This window comes from Zeus faber, assembly GCF_960531495.2.
Source record: "Zeus faber genome assembly, chromosome: 21".
Lineage (NCBI taxonomy): Eukaryota > Metazoa > Chordata > Actinopteri > Zeiformes > Zeidae > Zeus > Zeus faber.
In genome coordinates this window covers 5806711-5827489 of record NC_137208.1, presented here as the reverse complement: position 1 = coordinate 5827489, position 20779 = coordinate 5806711, and the positions used below count along the sequence as shown (strand labels likewise).

The 20779-nt window shown below is 47.9% G+C and overlaps 2 protein-coding genes across 2 annotated transcripts in view; both read left to right on the top strand.

The window, feature by feature from the left end:
* Positions 1-20779, top strand: part of mpped1 (metallophosphoesterase domain containing 1) — a gene marked incomplete at its 3' end in the record, with an annotated part of 147663 nt that overhangs the window by 54036 nt on the left and 72848 nt on the right. The gene's annotated exons all lie outside the window — the stretch shown is intronic.
* Positions 1-20779, top strand: part of scube1 (signal peptide, CUB domain, EGF-like 1) — a gene marked incomplete at both ends in the record, with an annotated part of 51429 nt that overhangs the window by 23539 nt on the left and 7111 nt on the right. Inside the window, 6 exons of the mRNA XM_080022343.1 lie at positions 5813-5935; positions 13881-13997; positions 15833-15955; positions 16571-16690; positions 18301-18399; positions 20565-20681. Coding sequence (XP_079878469.1) covers positions 5813-5935; positions 13881-13997; positions 15833-15955; positions 16571-16690; positions 18301-18399; positions 20565-20681 — 699 coding nt within the window. The remainder of the gene's footprint in view (positions 1-5812; positions 5936-13880; positions 13998-15832; positions 15956-16570; positions 16691-18300; positions 18400-20564; positions 20682-20779) is intronic.

Genomic DNA, 20779 nt, shown 5'->3' with positions numbered 1-20779 from the left:
TGTGTGTGTGTGTGTGTGTGTGTGTGTGTGTGTGTGTGTGTGTGTGTGTGTGTTGGCGGGGTGGTCTTATGTAACCTTCCCACCGACAGCTGACCCTGCTCTTTACCCCTGGACGTAAAGGTCAAAGGGGAGAGGGCAAGGTTCACCTGCGCCATTCTCATTAGAGGTGATTCTGTTTAGTCTGCGCTCGGCGGGGAAGTGCCTCCGTCCGCTGGGACTGTCCGAGCGCAGGCTCACTCCTTCTTCAGCAGGGGCGCCTTGACCGAGGCTTGAGGGTCACATGTAAACAGGGCAGTGCTGCGTCCGAAGTTGCGTGCTATTTAGTCCGTCACCTTAGTGAGTGCGAGTGTTTTCTTTTACTTGGTCCTAAACCACGGTGTGCATCAAGTAGAATATCCGTTGTTCATGCTTAGAGGTCATGCTACGTCGGATGAAATATCTATGTGTGCAAACACTGCCCATCTCACAATGCCTCGTGATAGTGCCGCTTCGCTGCGATAGCAGCCAACCGTGGTGCAGCGCAGGTCTGCTCCCTCAGCGCCTTCCAGATACAGAAGGTGGAGCACTTTAGAGGGCGTAAAGGCTGAGAGTCCGGACCCAGACGGCCTCCGTGCGCTTACTCCTCTCATGGAAGCCGACACAGTTCACATCGAGTTAACCAAAGGAAATGTATTCGTAAAGCGCATTTAAAACGACAATCGAACCATAGAGTGAAGATTTTGTTTTGCCTGTGTATTAGGCAGCCAGTCAAACAGTTTGATGACATGTAATCGATTTTGGCGGGATAAAAACAGCCCCAGCCAGTTAGACAGTCAGACAAACGGGCAGTCGGCCAGCAGCGAGACAGCCTGTCTGACCGGGGCGTCCGTGCAGCCGCTCGGATCCGTCTGTGATGGTCCAGTAATGTTCTCCGCTGCTCGGAGCGAGGCCGGCATCTCGGCAACTGGACGAAAACTATTGATCGCCGGCCGGGGCGAGGTATTGATCGTCTGGAGTAAATGTCACCGAGGGATCCTGGGAGAGATTGCTCATCAGTGCAGGCTTAAGTGTGTGTGTGTGTGTGTGTGTGTGTGTGTGTGTGTGTGTGTGTGTGTGTGTGTGTGTGTGTGTGTGTGTGTGTGTGTGTGTGTGTGTGTGTGTGTGTGTGTGTGTGTGTGTGTGGTGGCTGGGGTGTGTGTGTGTGTGTGTGTGTGTGTGTGTGTGTGTGTGTTCGTTCGGCCTCAAATCCCAAATCACCCTGCGGAGACGAGAGGAGTGACATTTGTGGGCTCAGAACGCACACTGGACGCAGTTGGGAAAAGAACATCCGTGTTGTGTGTGTGTGTGTGCGCGCGCGCGTACGTGCCTGCATCCTACGGAGATGAAGCGAGCGCTGTCTTCCCTTTACCGCGCAGTCCTGCATGTTCAGCCGTGTGTGAAGCCTTAATTAGCCGTGGCCTCATTAAAAACGCGGCGGCGGCGGCGCCGCCAGCAGGAGACCGCCAGCAACGCAGATGTTTGGGCTCGCTGAGGCACACTTACATGGACTCTCATCTCATTCTCGTCAGGTTTCCTCTACTCCCGCGCCGGGCTGCGCTTTGGTCAATGTGGGTCAAAGGACGGTGGTGTCCAACTGAGTTTGTGTCCGTTTACTAGTACACAAACACATGTTAAAATTGCCCGAGACAAATGATTGATGAAATGAAAACAATGGGTTTGTGGGCCCGGTGTTAACTCCAGTGAGAGGTTCTTTATTTTCCAAGCTTTGCATTAGGGCTGGGTGATACTGTATATCGATAACGTGATGAGATGGTCATGGTATTATTATGATCGGGTTGAATGTTGTCTTTAGGGTTCTATCGTGGTAATGTAATGCAGTTTTTGGAACTTCATGGACTGTTCTGATCAGTGCCTCTACCTGCTTGGTCAAACAGTAACGTTCACATTGGGATTACTCGTATATTGCGCAAATGTTGTGAAATTATCAGTATTTCAGTATTTGTGCAAAAATATTTTGATTTTTGAATTTGTCATTTGCTTATTTTTCCCCAAACTGATATCAATGGGGCACTATAGAAAAATGCTATAAAAGCAGGATGGACACAGGGCGAGCAGGCGGGACTAATACAGTGACTGTTATTCTGTTATAGCCTTTCAGAGCAGATGTCCTCCCTCACCTTGTTTCTCCGCCCGCGCCCCTCGCTTCCCCTCTGTGTTTCTTGTTCTTACCCTCCCTCTCTCCCTCCGTCTCTCACTGTCTTTCTCATTTAGCGGCCTGCACACAGTTTATCACTTCAAGATGTGCGGGGGCTTAATGTATTTATTTAAGCTCAAAGCTTATTTAAGGTCCATTAAAGGTAATTATATACCCAGTTATTAGTCTCCGCCGTCCCCAGAGTGCCCATTAAGCGTGGGTAAGCGCTAAGGTTGTGCCGGTGTTTGTGGCGAGTGGGATAATAAGGGAGCCCTCTCTGTCTGTAGTGCAGGGCGAGCCCCGGGGTGCGAGCCGGGCTTCAGAGAGGAGAGGATGCGGGAAGAGGGTCTGGGTACACACTCGGGTGTATTTATCTCCATATGTGTGTCTGTCTGTCTAAATGAGAGTGCATATTATGTTTTTGACAATGTCACGTAGCGATATGTGTATTGACATTTTCAAGGTCCACGGGGGCCGCAGGTTGGCCATCCGTGATGAAAACGCCTTGATATGAGTGGGTTGTTATAACAGACGGGTTTAATATGGGTACACAATTCCAGCAAGTTCTTTAAAAAAAAAAAAAAGAAAAAAAATTATGACACATCCTAATCACACAAGATGCCAATTCAACCAGAACTAAAGTAATCATCATGGCTGGAAGCTGCAGTGGAATTCTTACTTTACAAATCCCAGACATGGTACACAGCACGGGATTAAACTCAAATGAAATCACTAGACGCCTCCGGGCAACTCTGTGTGAATAGCGCGAGACAGACAGAGTGAGTGCGAGCCCTCATAAGGTGATTGACTGACACAATAGTGCATGAAAGAAGCGAAAAGGAGTTGATCCTGGGTGGATGCCGGCGCTCCCGAGACGCTAGACAGACACTACCGCAGCACTCTTCTCAAACTCCTTCACCTGCGCTGTTCTCCATAAAAGTAAAAGCTCCGCAAAGCCCCGCTCCCCTCAGCCAGCCAACTGTCAGCTCCTGGGAAATCCCTTTTAGCCAATCCAGATGGAGGGACAATCCCTGTAAAAAGGTTTCTGACGGGGGCACAGCGGGACGTTTACAACTCTTTACCTGAAGCAGCGCGGCGCTGGGCCAGCTCCGCTTGGATTAATGTCTCAACGCCACATTTCGATTTAGGAGAGTTCATTCAGGAGAACCCCTCTGAGGGCGAGGGAGGGAGAGAAAGAAGGGGGGTTTTGGGAACCTTTGAGAACCCGTATTCAGTGGCAAGGCAGTAAGTGAATACGACCTTGCAAATATAGTTACGATGTATACAGTATGTTAAAATCAGATAGACAACGGCTGTCCCAAAACAAAATGAAAACCACAGAGCAAAAGAGAGGGAGAGAGTTTACCCTGATTACCCTGATGACCCTGGAAAAGTGCACTTGCTGAGTTTACTGTGTGTTTTATATAGGCCTGTATCACCATCCTTAACTGCTTTCACAATTGCTAATTGCAACATTCTGTGATACTTATACACTTAATTTAATCAGAGACAGTGTTATTACAGAGGAGACAGAGCGCTCCATCACTATTTAATGGGAAAAGTTGCAATGCTAAAGATGGCGACGCCAACAGCATTGGACGAGGCATAAGCAAAGCTGGCCAATAAACACACCTTTGTATTGATATGATTTAGGAAATGTGTGTGGGGCTGGACTGGCCTGGGATGTTGGGGTTGAGGGTTTATCTTGGGCTGGTTTGTATCTCGGGAGTGGGTTCTTTCTGGGCTTCTGTGGGTTCTGGTTTCTGCTGCGGTGCTTTGGGATTGGAATGTTCTTGCGGGTGCGGGAATTGCAAGTGGCTGCCGAGCCTTTCTGCTGCTTGGAGGCACTAAGATATAAGTTATAACTGGGGAACAATGCTGTGCACACACACGTGGTGAGTGCACACATCAGACACTGACAGAATTTGCCACATACACTCCCTCGAATACCCTCCCATTACTTTTTTCTCTTTCCTCTCTTTTCTTGTTATAGATATTACAGGTACTCCCTCGGTCTTATTCTCCCTCACTCATCCTCCCTCCATCATTCTCTCTCTCGCTCTCCCCCCTCCTAGCTTGTATTTCCTCCACAGTGTCTTGTTTGACTTCTTCCTCGGGGCTCAGAGACTTTTTTGTTAATCCTCCGCTGTTTTCATCACTTAGAGCTACAATCAAAAAGGGTTTAGCCACCTCTCCTCTCCACCTCGATTTCTGCCTCTCCCCTTCTCTCCTCCACTCCTCTCTTTCTCCTTCTACCTCCACTCTGCTCTTGTTCTCCCTCTACTGTGCCTCTCCTCAACCGGCTAGACTTCTCCGCTCACTTTCTAACCCTGATTCCCTACAATTCTGACCCTACTTTCTTTTACTGGCTTCTTGGCCCTCTAAGAATTAGGATCCTCAACTTCCCACCCTCTCATCTCCCCTCTGCTCCTCTACCCCTCTCTCTCACCCCATATCTCCTTTTTTCCCTTCAGAAACATTCTTCCCCTGTATCTGACTCAATTGCTGAATATGCACTCAGTACATTTTTTAAGGGAGCAGTAGAGGATTGTTTTCCCTTTGTTTTAGCGGACGCCTTTTAGTCAAAGCAATTTACACCAGCATTTCATTCTCTCTCTTGCTCTACACTCGCGACATGGATCGTAATTAATATTGTAATCAGATTGAAAATACTGTCAATTTGAGATTAGATTGTAATCTGAATCTGATAGTAATGACAGACGTTCACGGCTGCTAATTTCCCTTCTGCGCTGATGATGCAACGTGATTAAAGCTTGTGGGCAGTCAATCTGGATGCAAGTCGCGTTGTAAAACTCTGTCTCTCTCTCTCTCTCTCTCTCTCTCTCTCTCTCTCTCTCTGGTGCTGTGCCTGGCTGTGTGGTGAGCTCCATTAGTTACGGCCAACCAGCGTGTCATTGGATAGCACAGCCCGATCTCTTTTGTCGAGACCCAAGTGAAGCACGGCGCAGATATGCATCCACAGTTTTGCTGGGTCCCTGTTGGTCGCGTGACTGGCTCCAAGCACCAAACAGCTGCATGTGCATTAACGCACACGCATCTGTGCATTCACAGAGACGCAGTCAACAAACATACGCAATGTGTGTATAGGAAAGATACGTGAATAGAGGTTAATCAGTTTGGGTTTGGGTTTTTTGAGTTTTTCCGACAAGCAACGCATTTGAATGCTCTTTCTGGTTAAAAAAAAAAAAAAAGAATCGATAAAAAAGCGAGTTTTATATACAGCAATGCCTACACAGACTATACACCCCCACATTCACATTCATTTTTTAATTGGTGCCTGTTGCCCGAAAATGCAGAGATCTCCATCACGATATGCTACGTGATGTGTGCGGGAGAGTGGTGCTTATGCAGGTTTAATTATGGCAAAAGTGGTGCGCACAGGTTTATGTGAGCAAACTGTGTTTGCTCACAGTGGAAAATCATTAGCCTGAAGACAAGCGATTTCCCAAATGATCCCCTTACAGTTCTCTTAAGATCTTGTAAATCTTGATCCTGTCAATTTGCATGGGACTCGAAAATCGTAGCAAAAGTCCTGTGGCATGTACTGGGCATAATTGGACTGTAAAATAGTTGTTTTATGCTTTTGCTCTTTCTGTCTCTCCCATTCCACGCTTCCAGACATAGACGAGTGTCAGGAGAATAACGGAGGGTGTGATCACTTCTGCCGGAACACCGTCGGCTCCTTCGAGTGCAGCTGCCAGAAGGGACACAAGCTGCTCACCGACGAGCGGACATGTCAAGGTGAGTGAATGTCAGCTGACGTCCGAGTGCTGTTTTCCCATTCCTGGTCCGGCCACGTTGTAAGACAGATCACCCAGAAAGTCTGCACGGGATGAAAAAAAACAAACCCCAACAACCTCCAGCCGGGACTCATAAAAAGCAGACGGGATTTTCTTTTATAGATATGATGCGTCCGCACGCTTGCAATACCTCACGTGGCAGTGCGATGTGTTGCACCGGTTAGACAATCAGCAATAAATCTGAAAGGATCAACTCCGAGAATAAACACGTAAATGCTTTCACACACCCTCTCATGCCGTCCATTTCCTCGGGTGAACTCATATTGGCACGCCTGTTGACACGGCACTTGTTTTATCATTTAATCCTGCCTGGATAAATAAAAGTTTAATGGTAATAAAAGTCAACAAAGGTTCAGCACATGCACAGACAGGGACACGCTGATGATTTGATCCAGCTTGTATGGCAGACGGGCGTGCGCGGGGGGACGCTCTCCTCGCTCTCTGGGTCTGATCTTCTCGCTCGGTCGGGTGGCGTCTCCTTCCTCCTCGAGCCCAACAGAGAACCAGCGGCAGATTCCTGCTCACAAGTCGCAGCAGGCAGAACGGGGGCAGCAGACAAACACAAAATGAGGGCAATGCCCTGTACAAAAACACCACCAAGTGGGTGTCATTGTGTGGATATTCGTGGGTGTGTGTGGGTGGGTGTATGCTTCCCCTGGGTGATATCAACAAAATCAACCAACACACTTTTTTTTAACAGATACCTCGACATCGATAATGTGTCAATTTTTGAGCGATGACAATTGTTTGAAAGATTTGCAAAAATTATTTGTAATATGAGGATATCGTGTCCAAGCAGGCAGAGGCGTTGATAACAACACTCTATAAAGTTCAGAAAATTGCATTACTTTACTTTAGAAACAAAACATTTAACTATATCGCAATTTTGAGGTGATATCTGGTCTCATATCATGATATCGATATCAAATAACGTTTTTGTGGGAATCTCTACCCACCGGTACGGATTTAAGGAGAGAGGCTTGGTCGTTCTGGCACTGGGGCGCTGACATGGCGTGAGTTTTTATTGTAACAATAAACAAGAAGGCTCGCTGGCCAAAACGATAAATAATAAACAGTAATGGTAACAGCAATAAGTCTTGGCGCAGGAGGAATCTCTAGCTTCTCTAGCTCCTGGTCGGCTGACGAGCCCCGTGTACCGAACTCCCTCTGAAAGACAGACAAACATTAAGAAAGCTTCCTGCTGAATCACACCAATCAGCGCTAATTCAGTCGAATTGGAACAGCTGCTGCAAGCCGCGCTGCTGTCTGCAGCCGCGGCTTGACCACGCCCCTTGGTCCGCCCTCACCTGCCGACTCCTCCTGATGCCCCCCAGGGGAGAGAGAAAGTGAGCGGTGGAGCCACTGCGGCCTGGTGGGTCCGAACAGGAGGGAGGTGACGGCCCACTTGATCGCAAGACACATCTCGACTGTGCTGTACCTCGACTCCCGCTCTGAAAGCTTGCGGCTGAGCTACAGGCACTGGCCGGTCCGTGCCCTCCACCTCCGAGGACGAGACCGCGCCCATCCCTCTGTCTGGCTCGTCAGTCTGCAGACAGAAAGGGAGAGAGAAGTTAGGATATAACTGCACTGGCTTCCCACAGAGAGCTGACTTTACCTTCACAAACGCCTGCTGACACTTTTCTGACCACTGAGCCAAAGCTGGAGCACCCTTTCGAGTTAAACTAGAGAAAGGACTGGTCAGCTCCGAAAAGTCGAGTACAAACCTCCTATAGTAGCTGGCCAGCCCCAAGAACTGCTTCACCTCCTTCTTGGTCCTGGGTCTCGGCGTGTTCGCGACCACAGCGGTTTTATCAAGCTGGGGTCGGACCAGGCCTTCACCCAAGTGGTGCCCCAGATACCATACCTCCCTTTGTCCCACGGCACACTTCTTTGGGTTCTCAGGCGCTCAAGCATTCCACCCACATGCTGCATTGTCACTGTGAATGATTAGGTCATCTAGGTAGGCCGGTGTTTGTGCTACATGCGGACACAGAGCGCAACCATGAGTCTCTCCGCCCTGAGACTCATGGTCCATGAAAGGTGGCTGGGGCACTGAACAACCCGAATCGAAGTGTGCAATAGTGGTACGACCCGAAGAGAGTTGAGAACGTCGACTTTTCCTTGGACTTGGGAGATAAGGGAATCTGCCAGTAGCCCTTGGTTAAATCCAGTGTCGTGAAAAATTGAGCTGCACCTAACTGGTCGAGAAGTTTGTCGGCCCGGGTCATCGGGTAGGTGTCACCGCGTTCACCCTTCGGTAGTCTACACAGAAGTGGACCGACCCATCAGCCTTACCCACCAGCAAGATTGGACTACACCAGTCGCTTGCAGACTCCTCTATCATGGCCTCTAATTCCACCTGCACAATCTTGCATTCATGTTCGGGCAGACGATACGGCCGAGAGCTCACCGTCACCCCCGGGGTCGTCTCCACATGGTGGTGTATGAGGGACGTGAGGCCTGGCAGGGAGAGGAAAACATGAGAGAAGCAACGCTGAAGTGCGGCCACATCCACGCTCCGGCTGAAGAGCGATGGTCACTAAACAGGGCCGCGGTACGATCAGCCGCTTTTGGAACCTCCGGCCCCAACTCATCCCGCTCAATGACTGCTGTGGCCAGAGCCATGGATGCCTCCTCCCTCCAACCTCTTTTAAGAGGTTCAGGTGATAAATCGGTGTCGCCCGTGCCTGACTGACCGTTTGATCATATAATCGACCTCTCCAACCCGCCGTGTGACCACAAAAGGCCCTTGCCACTTTGCAAGCAATTTAGCGCTGGACGTAGGGAGCAACACTTATGAAATGTCTCGAAATGTCTAAGCCAAGCCCCCCCGATCGTATAAGAGGCGCTGACGTTCCTGAGCCCGGAGAAAATTCTCCCGTGACAGCTGCCCCAACACGTGTAACTTTGCTTTCAGGTCCACCACATACGGTATCTCCTTCCTACTTCTGCTAGGCCCTTCCTCCCAGTTTTCTTGAATTAGGTCTAGCACGCTTCGGGGTCTCCCGCCGAACAGGGGTTCAAAGGGAGAAAATTCCACGGAGGCCTAGGGAACCTCCCGCACTGCAAACAACTGGGGGTCCAACCACTTGACTCGCCACATTTTTAGCCATAATACTGCCCGGGGCACTGCTTCGGGGTATCTGGTTGCACAATCAACTCGGACTAATACTAAGTGATACCCGCAAGCACTGCGGTCTAACGGCCCGATGAGGTCCATAACGAGTCTTTTCTAACGGCCCCTCGACTTAGGCGAGGAGCCTCAACGGCCCTCTTGGCGTAGCCATAGGGTTGACCAATTGGCACTCAGGACATACGGCGCACCACTTGCCTATACCTGTCCAAATGCCCGGCCAATAGAAGACAGTCATTATCCGCTGCAGTGTTTTGTCGTGTCATCCCGTTTAATCCTGTCATTTAACATCCAGCTGTAATTCCGTGACGGAGGACAGTAAAATATTTCAACTTTGCACAGCAAATTCCGTGTGCCGTTGCTGGTGCTGATATTCTCTGCTGCTCTGCCGTCATGCTCTCGTCCACTTAGATGACTTCCCCTTTGGCATTTACCGTGTTCCATGTGAATGCAGCAATGATTTATCGTACAACCCCAAACAAAGCCTCAACGCCCTTGTCACCGTCCGGAGACAACGTTTTTAGACTTTTAAGCCACAAAACTCCTTGTTTGAGGGTACTTCGTAGAGATTGTTTTCTATTATACATGTGTTTTCATGTCTTGTTTATTTGAATGACAATTGATTTGGACACAAAAAAGAAGAGCGTCATGTCAGTGACCCTAATATGCTTACTTAAACCGCCAAGCTCATAGTATATGTAAATCTGTGCACGTGCGTCCTCATAAGTGGGTGTGTTGTGTGTGTGTGTGTGTGTGTGTGTGTGTGTGTGTGTGTGTGTGTGTGTGTGTGTGTGTGTGTGTGTGTGTGTGTGTGTGTGTGTGTGTGTGCACCTTTTGTTGATCTGTGATTGACTTGGGATACCGCTGAAGTGAGTTGTGTGAACTCTGTCTTTAATCATGGCTGCTGCGGGTTCACCGGGTCCCTTATTCGAGGGTGTTGAGTGTCTCCACATCGCGATTGGCATCCGTGCCAAAGCCCCGCCCTCACCACACACACACACACACACACACAGACGCACAGACGCACAGACGTACACACACATCACACACACACACACACACACACACACACACACACACACACACACACACACACACACACACACCATCTTCTGCCAGGCGAGAGCTCTCTGTTGCTCTCTGTTTAACTTCAATACAGTGTTTAATTTTCCGGTGCCTTCCATGCCAGCGAGCTTCTTCCCTCCAGAGAAAATAGCTCCTGGTGGTGCACTGCAGGCCGCTGCTGGAGCATCTGCCGAGGGAGCGAGGGGGAGGAGGAGGGGAGGGAAATAGGAGGAGAGAGAGATTGAGAGGCAGAGCAGGAGGATGGTGGGGAGGGAAAGAGGGGGAGAGGGTCGGGGAGGCAGAGGAGGGGAGGGCGTTTTTCCTCTTAATCTATTCACTCCCTCACCCACTGATGTCTTATTTGAATAAATTGTATATTTTTATTGTTGGTGTTTTTTTGGGGGTTTTTTTGCTCGTTTTTTGACACCTTGACAATGTTGTGCTACACATATGTACTGGAAATATTCAGTATCCAAAAGAAAAACAAATGCGTTGAATCGAGCGAAATGATTTGCGTTATCAAGGGAAAGTATTACTTCCCTTTCTCTCACCTCCATGAAAATAAGAAACACACACACAAACACACACTTAGCCTGTCTTGCAGAGCCGCACTGTTTACTCTGTGTGCGTCCTCATAACGGACGGACGTTTTGCGTATTCAGCTGTGGAGCTTGCAGCTTCCGTACACTCACCTCCGTTTATGTAATCTGCGGTCGGGGCCCGAGCTTGAAGTGGGCCCCGGCCGCCCCGAGGCCTCGCATGGACGGCTGCCTGGAGTGTTTACGCAGCCAGCACGCACGCCGTAACGACTTCCTCCCCATGACAAACTCCATTATAACACGTCGTATTTTTAGCCCCTGTAAAAAGCCCGTGGAACATATTGAAATAAACCAGGTGAGCTTGAAAGCACTGCCCTCAATTCCTGATGGGCTAATAATATTTGGTACCGGACACACACATGAACACACACACACACACACACACACACACACACACACACACACACACACACACACACAACCAACCAAGTGGTAGAAAGTAACAAAAAGGTGCTTAGGTAAAATTTTCATAAGTACTATATTGAGTTATGGAGACTTTTACCACACTACGTTTAAAAGAAAATACTGTACTTTTTACTTCACTTTACTTCACTTTTTTTTTCCCTTCTTCTTCTTGGTTTTCTTCTTGGTGCTGTCAGCGGGCTGGGCACATGACGCAGGGTATTTTGTACGGCATTGCATCCAAAATTCTCAACCTGCAAAGCCACTCTTTATTAATCATCAAGAGCGGCTTACGATAACTCCGTCCTTTGGATGACCTGTGGGACGACAAGAGCACAGCACCCACCCACCCCCCTCTTTTGAGGATCGTCTGAACATGTTTTGATCAATAAACATCGTTATTTCTCCAAGTGGTAGAGAATCTCCACGGGCATAAATACAAATAAACACAAATAAACATAGAAACCAACAGGTACTCGACAACACATAAACATAGACACAGAGTCAAACGATAACATGTATTTGACAAAAACGTAGTGAATGAAGTCGGAAAGTAGAGGAAACAAGGACCTAATCAGGAGGGTGTGCAGGGGTGTGCGACAGTCTTTGTGTGTGTGTGTGTGTGTGTGTGTGTGTGTGTGTGTGTGTGTGTGTGTGTGTGTGTGTGTGTGTGTGTGTGTGTGTGTGTGTGTGTGTGTGTGTGTGTGTGTGTGTGTGTGTGTTGTGTCTGTGTGTTGTGTCCGCCGGTGATTGGATTGGTCCCACTTAGTTGTGGTGTATGAGGTCAGAACTACACCGTAGCGCCTCCGAGCACCGGAAAAAAGGGCCTCGCAGCCGCCCGCGAGCGGCGCCGCTCTGCAGGCCCCCCGCGGTTGCAAGGACGCTCCGGGCACAATGCACCGGGGCCCACAGAAGAGCCCCTATTCCGCGGAGAAGCCCAGAACCCGCGGAGCGACACAACCACGCACAACCCCAAGGTGCACAAACCAATCACCAGAGGGCACAAAATTACCCCGCACCCCTGAAGTGCACACGTACATACATAGTTTATTATTATTTATTATTGACATTATATTAATATCTATCTGAAGCAAGTCATCAGGATAGCTGTGTACTTTATATACATATTATAGACTGGATTTGACAAGTACTTTTACTTTTAATAGTACATTTAAAAGTACATTTAAGAACTCGTTCTGATCTACATTCACTGCAATAGAAAGGCCAACATGGTACTTTTGACTTTTACTGGAGTCGTTTTGTACTTTAAGTTAAGAGCTGCGCTGGTGGCCGTGGTGACGTAGCGGGGAGTCGGAGCAGACCCGAGCTGTTCTATTCCAGAGGTTTCCCGGACGAGCTCATTGAGAATAACCCCTTGTCCCAGTTTAGCTCCGAAACCCGTGTGTTTGTTTACAGCTCAGCGAACTTCCCTTGATGGGAAACGGCCGGCGTCGAGCCACGGCGTGCGGCCCCTGAGAGTTTTCCTTGTGAGTCAGAGAGAGAGAGAGAGAGAGAGAGAGAGAGAGAGAGAGAGAGAGAGAGAGAGAGAGATTGCGTTTGCTGCAAGTGCAATTGTGACATCGGGAAGCGGAAGACGTGGTCGCGCCAAGACGCGGCGCTCGGCCGTCGAGAGCGGAGGTTCTCAAGAGGCTCCGGGGGCGTCCGCAGCAGAATGATTAAGGAGCGCAAGGTGTCCAATAATGACTGTTGTTTCACTCTAATCTTTGCAATAATAGTAACTCCCAGAGTGGGGCCCCTGGCCTGATGCGTTCACACTGGGGGTCCTTGATTGGGGAATCAGAATATGTTTATTCGGCCAGGTACATTTACATAGACTAGGAATTTGTTCTGTTGAGGTTTGGTGCCTTTCACTCTAGATGATTAGCAATAAAAAATGCTTAACAGTCTGAAAAAATAGAGAATAAAAATTATGATAAAATAAGATGGAATAAATTGGATCAATTGTCATATACATACAAGTAGCCCCAAATTACCAAAACATACAAAACAGAAATAGTCAGATACTTACAAATATATGAAATGAGACACTACGCACAGGATAAATATTGCCAGGTTACTATATATATATATATATATATATATATATATATAAAACATGAATCAGGAAAGAATAAGTTGGGGATCACTGTTCTAGATTGGTTGTGACGTGGTCAACAGTCATTATTATCACACACCATTAATGCAAATTTTAAAAAAAATAAAATATATTTTTAAAATGTATTCCACAGAGCTGTGTAATAAAAAGGAATATATCAGATGGATGAACTATATTTTATAGTGTCACAGAAGGGTCACTCTAGTTGAACATAAACCTACTTTAACGCTACTTCACTATGGCAGGGTTCTTAGCAGGTCCTTGAGGTGCTTGAAGTGCTTGAATATCGTCCCTTAAGAAAGGTAAGTACTGGAATACCTTGAAAATCGCCCCTTAATGTGCTGAAGTGCTTGAAAAGTCCTTGAAAAAAACGCTATCATCGAAGCCCTGTGACATTGCCCCCAGAAATGGCTTTTATAACATAGACGATGTCAAGGAAATGTACATTTAATCCAGCATGGTTGGAAACAGATGCTTATAATTGTAGATGACAATGAGATCAATACTAATTATTAATCTCTCCTCACCCCGTCTCTCCCCCCCTCCTCCCCCTCACTCTCTCTCTCTCCAGACATTGATGAGTGCTCGTTCGAGAGGACCTGCGACCACACCTGCGTCAACTACCCCGGCAGCTTCGAGTGCTTGTGCCACAAGGGTTACACGCTGTACGGCCTGACGCACTGCGGAGGTGAGAAAGCACACACACACTTTAAGGACCGCATGCACACACACACACACACACACACACACACACACACACACACACACACACACACACGCACGCACACCTTCTAACAGGTGTGTGCGCTTCAAGGACTGCATGCACACACACACACACACACACACACACACACACACACACACACATACACACATTTCGACCGGTGAAAACAGAGTAGTGCATCTGATCTCGTATCTGTGGCCAAAGCTTTTTAAGTACAATATAAATTAGTATTTGCACTTTGACAGGGTGTGTGTGTGTGTGTGCGTGCGTCTGAAGGTGCTTTTTCTTCCTCAGAACGTTTGAAAAGCCTGATATCTCCGAGCTAGAGCACAACTCGGTTGTGATGACGTCACACTGACCGGTGTTTCTTTTTCTTTTTTTTTGGTGGGGTGTGGTGTCCGTGTGAAGTCTGTTCTGACTTGACATCGGATGCTTTTGTGGATTTGGACATTGTTGTCCTGTTGTTGATATGTTATCTTGACGTTAAATCTTGTTATCACAGAGGTTCCCAGCGGGATCCTCCCCCTAGTGGTCGTTGGATGAACTGCGTGTGAGTTTCACGTTGCAAGGCGTGTCAGGGGGAAATGGGAGAGCTGGTTTTTTTCCCCAGAACGACAGCGAAAAAGTTTGATCAGCTGGACATTTACTGTGTTCCAAGAATGAGAGTTTAAAACTTCCTTTATATACTTAAAAAAAAAACACTCCTCTATAAAAAGCGATAAATTGATAGTGAATACGGTGACATCCAACGTTAGTGTTAATGACGTCATCAATTTAAACTATGTGACTTGTTTACCTAGTTTTAAACCCGCTTCCAATGAAAAACTTGATGTCACCTCCGGTCGTAGAGTCGGACGGAAACTTTGTCGCATCAGTTGGAAGACGAGAACGCGTCCCGGAGCCTGGATCGGACGCTTTTCGTGCCCGGAATCCAACTCCCCATAGGGATGAAGGGACTTCTGATTTGCTCTTGTCGTTTGTAGTGTTCAGTGTAAAGCGGCGTCAGCCCTTGAACCTTGGATAAAAGACAGATATCTGAATGATTCTTGTATTTAATCTTGTATGAATTGATTGATTGCTGCTACATGCAACCCCCGCACACACACACACACACACGCAAGCACACACGCACGCATGTACGCACACGCACACACACACACACTCATACAAATGTGTGATGCTTGAAAGTGCAAAATGCTGAATGCCTCGGTGGCTCGGGCTTCGTACTGTTGCGACTTTGAAGGGACTTCTGCTGGGGCCAAGATGGCCGCCGGAGGGGGGTGTGTGTGTGTGTGGGGGGGGCTTTGTGTGTGGAGTTTCCTCCCAATGCTCAGATCCCCCCCCCCCCCCACACACACACACACACATACACACACCCATAGACATGCACAGCTGCGAAGTTCGCGTCATGTCCTAATTCCTTAATACACGTACACACACTCACACACTTCCGCAAACCCATAAAAACACGGCCACACGTCAACACCTTGTTGCGCAAACAAATCAAAGCAAACACACGCGCACACCCAGGCACGGAGACAAACACACATGCGCTCACTTTTGTGCGTCAACACACACACACACACACACAACACACACTGATACACAAACTGTGCTTGAATACACACACAGTTACACAAATAAACCGCTCGTGCACACGGCCATGTGCAAACTCATACGCATACATCAACACAGGTACGTGCTCTAACTGTCTGTGTGTGTGTGTGTGTGTGTGTGTGTCTGTCTGTCTGTCTGTCTGTCTGTCTGCCTGTCTGTCTCTCTGTCTGTCTGTCACTCAGACATTGATGAATGCAGCATCAACAATGGCAGCTGCGAAAACGGCTGCATCAACACGCTGGGCGGCTACGAGTGTTTGTGTCCTCCTGGACACAAGCTGCACTGGAACAAGAAGGACTGCGTCGGTGAGCTGTGTGTGTGCGCGCGCGCGTGTGTGTGTGTGTGTGTGTGTGTGTGTGTGTGTGTGTGCGTGCGTCATTATGTACAGTATACGTGAGGAATTAAATGTTTGGCTTGCATCAAAGACACTTTTACAAAAGCATACGTGCACTGTATGAATATAAAACAAACAAAACAACTTTCTAATAATAACAATAATTAATTATAATTAAAACAGGCTTATAGTATAATATAAAAACATGTTTATATAATTATATGTATATTGTTTATATAATATATAATTTGCTACTACTACTACTACTAATAATAATAATAATACAATGTCATCTGTGTATTTTACTTATTTATCTTCATTAGATAATAAGCAACACCGCTTTTCTACTCTTAATATACTTTTAAGAACTGGAGAAGTGTAGCATTATGTCGTTTTTTTGTGGGATTATCATCACAAGTTAAAAACTTTAAACACTCTTTTTGTGTGTGTGTGTGTGTGTGTGTGTGTCTGTGTGTGTGTATATGGTATGTAAATTTGATAAGAGGTTTGATCTTTTGTTTTATTTTATTTGCGCGCCCCTTTGTTGCCACGGCGACACGACTCTGTGTGTACGTGTGTTCCCCAGAGGCAGTAAAGTGTCTGACCAATGGGAAGCTGGCGCCGCGAGCCCAGCTGACCTGCACCAAGAGTGGCGGGGTGGAGGTGTGCTCGCTGTCCTGCAACTCCAACACACTGTTCCTCGCAGGTACCACACACACACGCACACACACACACACACGCACACACACACATGCGCGCACACACACACACACACACACACACACACATGCACACACACACGCGCGCGCGCGCACACAAAATGACACCCGTTTGAAGTTGTGGCAGCATGGAGCAAAAGATGGCGTAGAACTGGGCGATGTATCGATATGATATCGATATCGTGATATGAGGCTTGACATCGTCCGGGGTTTTGATCTCGCTTCCGTCTCGATGCGGTCGTTGTGTTTTACACACTGCTGCCCTCTGGCGGTGAGGACATGCAGGCGCATCACATCCATGAGCCAAAGGGTCCTCTTCGGTCCGTCGGTGAGGCAACGCCGACAGTCAAGGGGGGTCCGGGGACAAAAGCAAAAGGGTTGGATCGGGTCAAAGCTGAAATATCTGTTAACTGTGCATCCATTCATTGTTGGTAATTCACTGAAGTGAATGAGCTTGTGATCAGGTGTTGTTCTGGTCAAAACTGATAACAACCCAGCAGAACCATCTCATAAAGCAGGCAATGGATAGTTGGATGAGCTGAGCTTCATCTGGAGTGGCAAGTACAGGGGTTCCCAAACTGGGGTTTGAGGCCCCCCTCGAGGTCCTCTCATGAATTGCAGGGGGTCCACAGCAAAATCATAATATATATATATATATAATTTTTTTTTTTTAAGTTTGTATTTCTTTATTTATGAATGTATATTTTTCACCCTCCCCAACGAGGATGAATTTTATTTTTGTTTTATTTTTGTCAACAATGTTTATGATGGATATATAAATACAATGTAAAAGCAGTATAAAATCAAACAAATAATGTAAAAAAAATATATACTTTTTTTTTTTTTCTGGAGGGCTGGGGGGCTCCACAGCCAGAGCCCAGGCCTGCTGATAGAAAGCGATCCAGGTCCAGGGTGACTGATGTGGTTTTGGGTGCAGACCTCCCTGGCAACGGCCGTCCCGCCATCGCATTCCTCCAGGTCCCCGTAGCGCGGCTCCGGCCCTGCCGCCTCGCTCCGCTCGGCCTGGCCCGCGCCGCGCCGGCGTGATGGATCACCACGCGGTGGCGCGGAGTGAATTATTTGTTTTGCCGTTGTCCTGCAGTGTGAGTGTGTGTGTGTGTGTGTGTGCGTGTGTGTGTGTGTGTGTGTGTGTGTGTGTGTGTGTGTGTGTGTGTGTGTGTGTGTGTGTGTGTGTGTGGTAGCGTGCGGCGGAGGGGGAGGGTTGGGGGGGCCTTTCAAATTCCTGTGGCCGCGTGCCGCCTGACCCGCCAATTAATCTCCTCGCTTTTATGAAGTATCCATTCGTCGTTCCTGCCCTGAAATGCATTCTCGAGTGTGTAGATGCACATGTGTGAGTGTGAAGACAGGCACACGTACACGCACACACACACCCGGGCGCGCACACACACACACACACACACACACACAAGACTGACATGTTGAGTTAGGGGAACAGATCCAGTCCTCCCTTCTCTCTCATTATCCCATCTGTTCCCTCCTTTTACTTCTGATATTAACGTGTGTGTGTGTGTGTGTGTGTGTGTGTGTGTGTGTGTGTGTGTGTGTTTGTGTGTGCGTGTGCGTGTGCGTTCCTCAGACTCGGAGAACAGCTACACACTGAGCTGTGGCGTTCCAGTCCAAACCAGTAAAACTCCGCAGAAGAGAAACACCACCGCAGTCCTCCCCACCTGCGCAGGTACCACGTCGGACGGCGTCGCCGCCACAAAATGAAAGGGGAAAAAAAAAAAAGTTTCTGAAGCCTTTAACTTTAACACTACGGTATTTTTTATTTGAGTAAAAGTGTGTCATAGGTGGAAAATCCGGGTTCAGAAAGTAAAATACTGCTCCGGGGTTTTGTTTGCACTTTTTTTTGTCCGAACTCCTGCAAATAAATACACTAAACTACTAAAACCAGACGAAACTTCACCAGAGTTTAAGAACTAAATAAGACCTGGAGTAGGTTGTTTTTTAGATCTTAGTCACGGAACTTTAAACATAACACCGATATAAGAGAGTACTTTATTATTTTTTGCAGCAACTCAGTGGACAACATTACGTAGAGTCAGAGGATAAAATAAAGACACTTATTATTTACGTCCAAAATGACATAATAAGTAATAAAGAGCTCAACATGTAAAATAAAAGCAGTGATAAAGTAGTTGTAATAAACTAACTGTGTAATACGTAACATTAGTGTAGTTATTATCATTAAAGAACAGTATTTACAGGCATGTGGTGTTTTAACCCCGTAGTAGCCACTTCCTTTCCTCCACCTCCTCCGTCTCCTCCCCTCCACCACCTCCATATGTCCCTTAGCACCTTGTAGCTGCTGGACGCACTATTTAGGGCTTTAGAGCTGAGCCAGAGGAATGTGTGTGTGTGTGTGTGTGTGTCTGTGTGTGTGTGTGTGTGTGTGTGTGTGTGTCTGTGTGTGTGTGTGTGTGTGTGTGTGTGTTTGTGTGTGTGTGTGTGTGTGTGTGTGTGTATGTCTCTGTGTGTCTGTGTGTGTGTGTGTGTGTGTGTATGTCTCTGTGTGTCTACGTGTGTGTGTGTGTCTGTGTGTCTGTGTGTGTGTGTCTCTGTGTGTCTGCGCGCGTGTGTGTGTGTGTGTGTCTGTGTGTGTGTGTGTGTGTGTGTGTGTCTGTGTGTGTGTGTCTCTGTGTGTCTGCGCGCGTGTGTCTGTGTGTCTGTGTGTGTGTGTGTGTGTGTGTGTGTGTGTGTGTGTGTGTGTCTCTGTGTGTGTGTGTGTGTGTGTGTGTGTGTGTGTGTATGTCTCTGTGTGTCTGTGTGTGTGTGTGTGTGTGTGTATGTCTCTGTGTGTCTACGTGTGTGTGTGTGTGTGTCTGTGTGTCTGTGTGTGTGTGTCTCTGTGTGTCTGCGCGCGTGTGTGTGTGTGTGTGTCTGTGTGTGTGTGTGTGTCTGTGTGTGTGTGTCTCTGTGTGTCTGCGCGCGTGTGTCTGTGTGTGTGTGTGTGTGTGTGTGTGTGTGTGTGTGTGTGTGTGTGTGTGTGTCTCTGTGTGTGTGTGTGTGTGTGTGTGTGTGTGTGTGTGTGTGTGTGTGTGTCTCTGTGTGTCTCTGTGTGTGTGTGTGTGTGTGTGTGTGTGTGTGTGTGTGTGTGTGTGTGTGTGTGTGTGTGTGTGTGGCTTGTATACATGCGGGGGTTGCTTAACTGGTTGCATTGGTTGCCCTTGTGCATTTTAATGGCTTTCTGGGGAAATGGAAGGAAGTGAGGGGAGGAAAGAGAATGAACCCTGCTGTGAGCTTCCTCAAAGTCTCAACGTTTTTCGACAATTTTTCCTTTTATTTCCACGCTCAGAAACTTTCTAGGTGTTTTTTTTTTTTAAATATATATATTGTTCAAACAACGAATTGAACTGAATCGGCTGCCTCCCATAATAAACACACACACTCTAAAATCAACAAAGTCACTTTTTATCGTAAAATTTCCGTACTCGTGTCTCGTCCAGAAAAATCAGAATGCGTTCCTGAAGTCGTCGACGTAAATCAGCTCCGGCTTTTCAAAGTGTTTTTTCTCTTGTTTTTTTTGTTGTGATTGCCGCTCCAAATTTTTCCGGCTTCGCAACGGCTTTTCCCTGAACCTGCTGACGCCAGTTTGACGTGCTCCGATTTTCCAGGGATTCGCAAAGAAAATTCAAAAAATTCGAAAAGATTCGAAAAAGCCACGCGCTCAAAATTGTAAAAGCCAATAAAAACACTGCGCTCGGGTCATTTCCACGTTAACATCCCCCCCCCCCCCCCCACGTTTTTTATTTTCCTTTCCTTTTTTCCGGCTGTGCCCCCTCCTCCTCCTCCTCCTCCTCCTCCTCCTCCTCCTCCTCCACCTCCCCCCGGTGAACGCAGAGACTCTGGCCCCGCCCATCAAGCAGAAGGCCCGGTTCAAGATCAAAGACGCCAAGTGTCACCTCAAGCCCCGCATCAAGGAGAAGCACCGGGACTCCGCCAAGCCCACCCTGCAAGGTATGCCAGATTACACGCCGCGCGCTCACTTACCGGCCCCCGGGGTCGACGGGCGGAGCCGCGGCGCGGTAGCGGGGCCCCCGAAAAGCCCCAGGAAA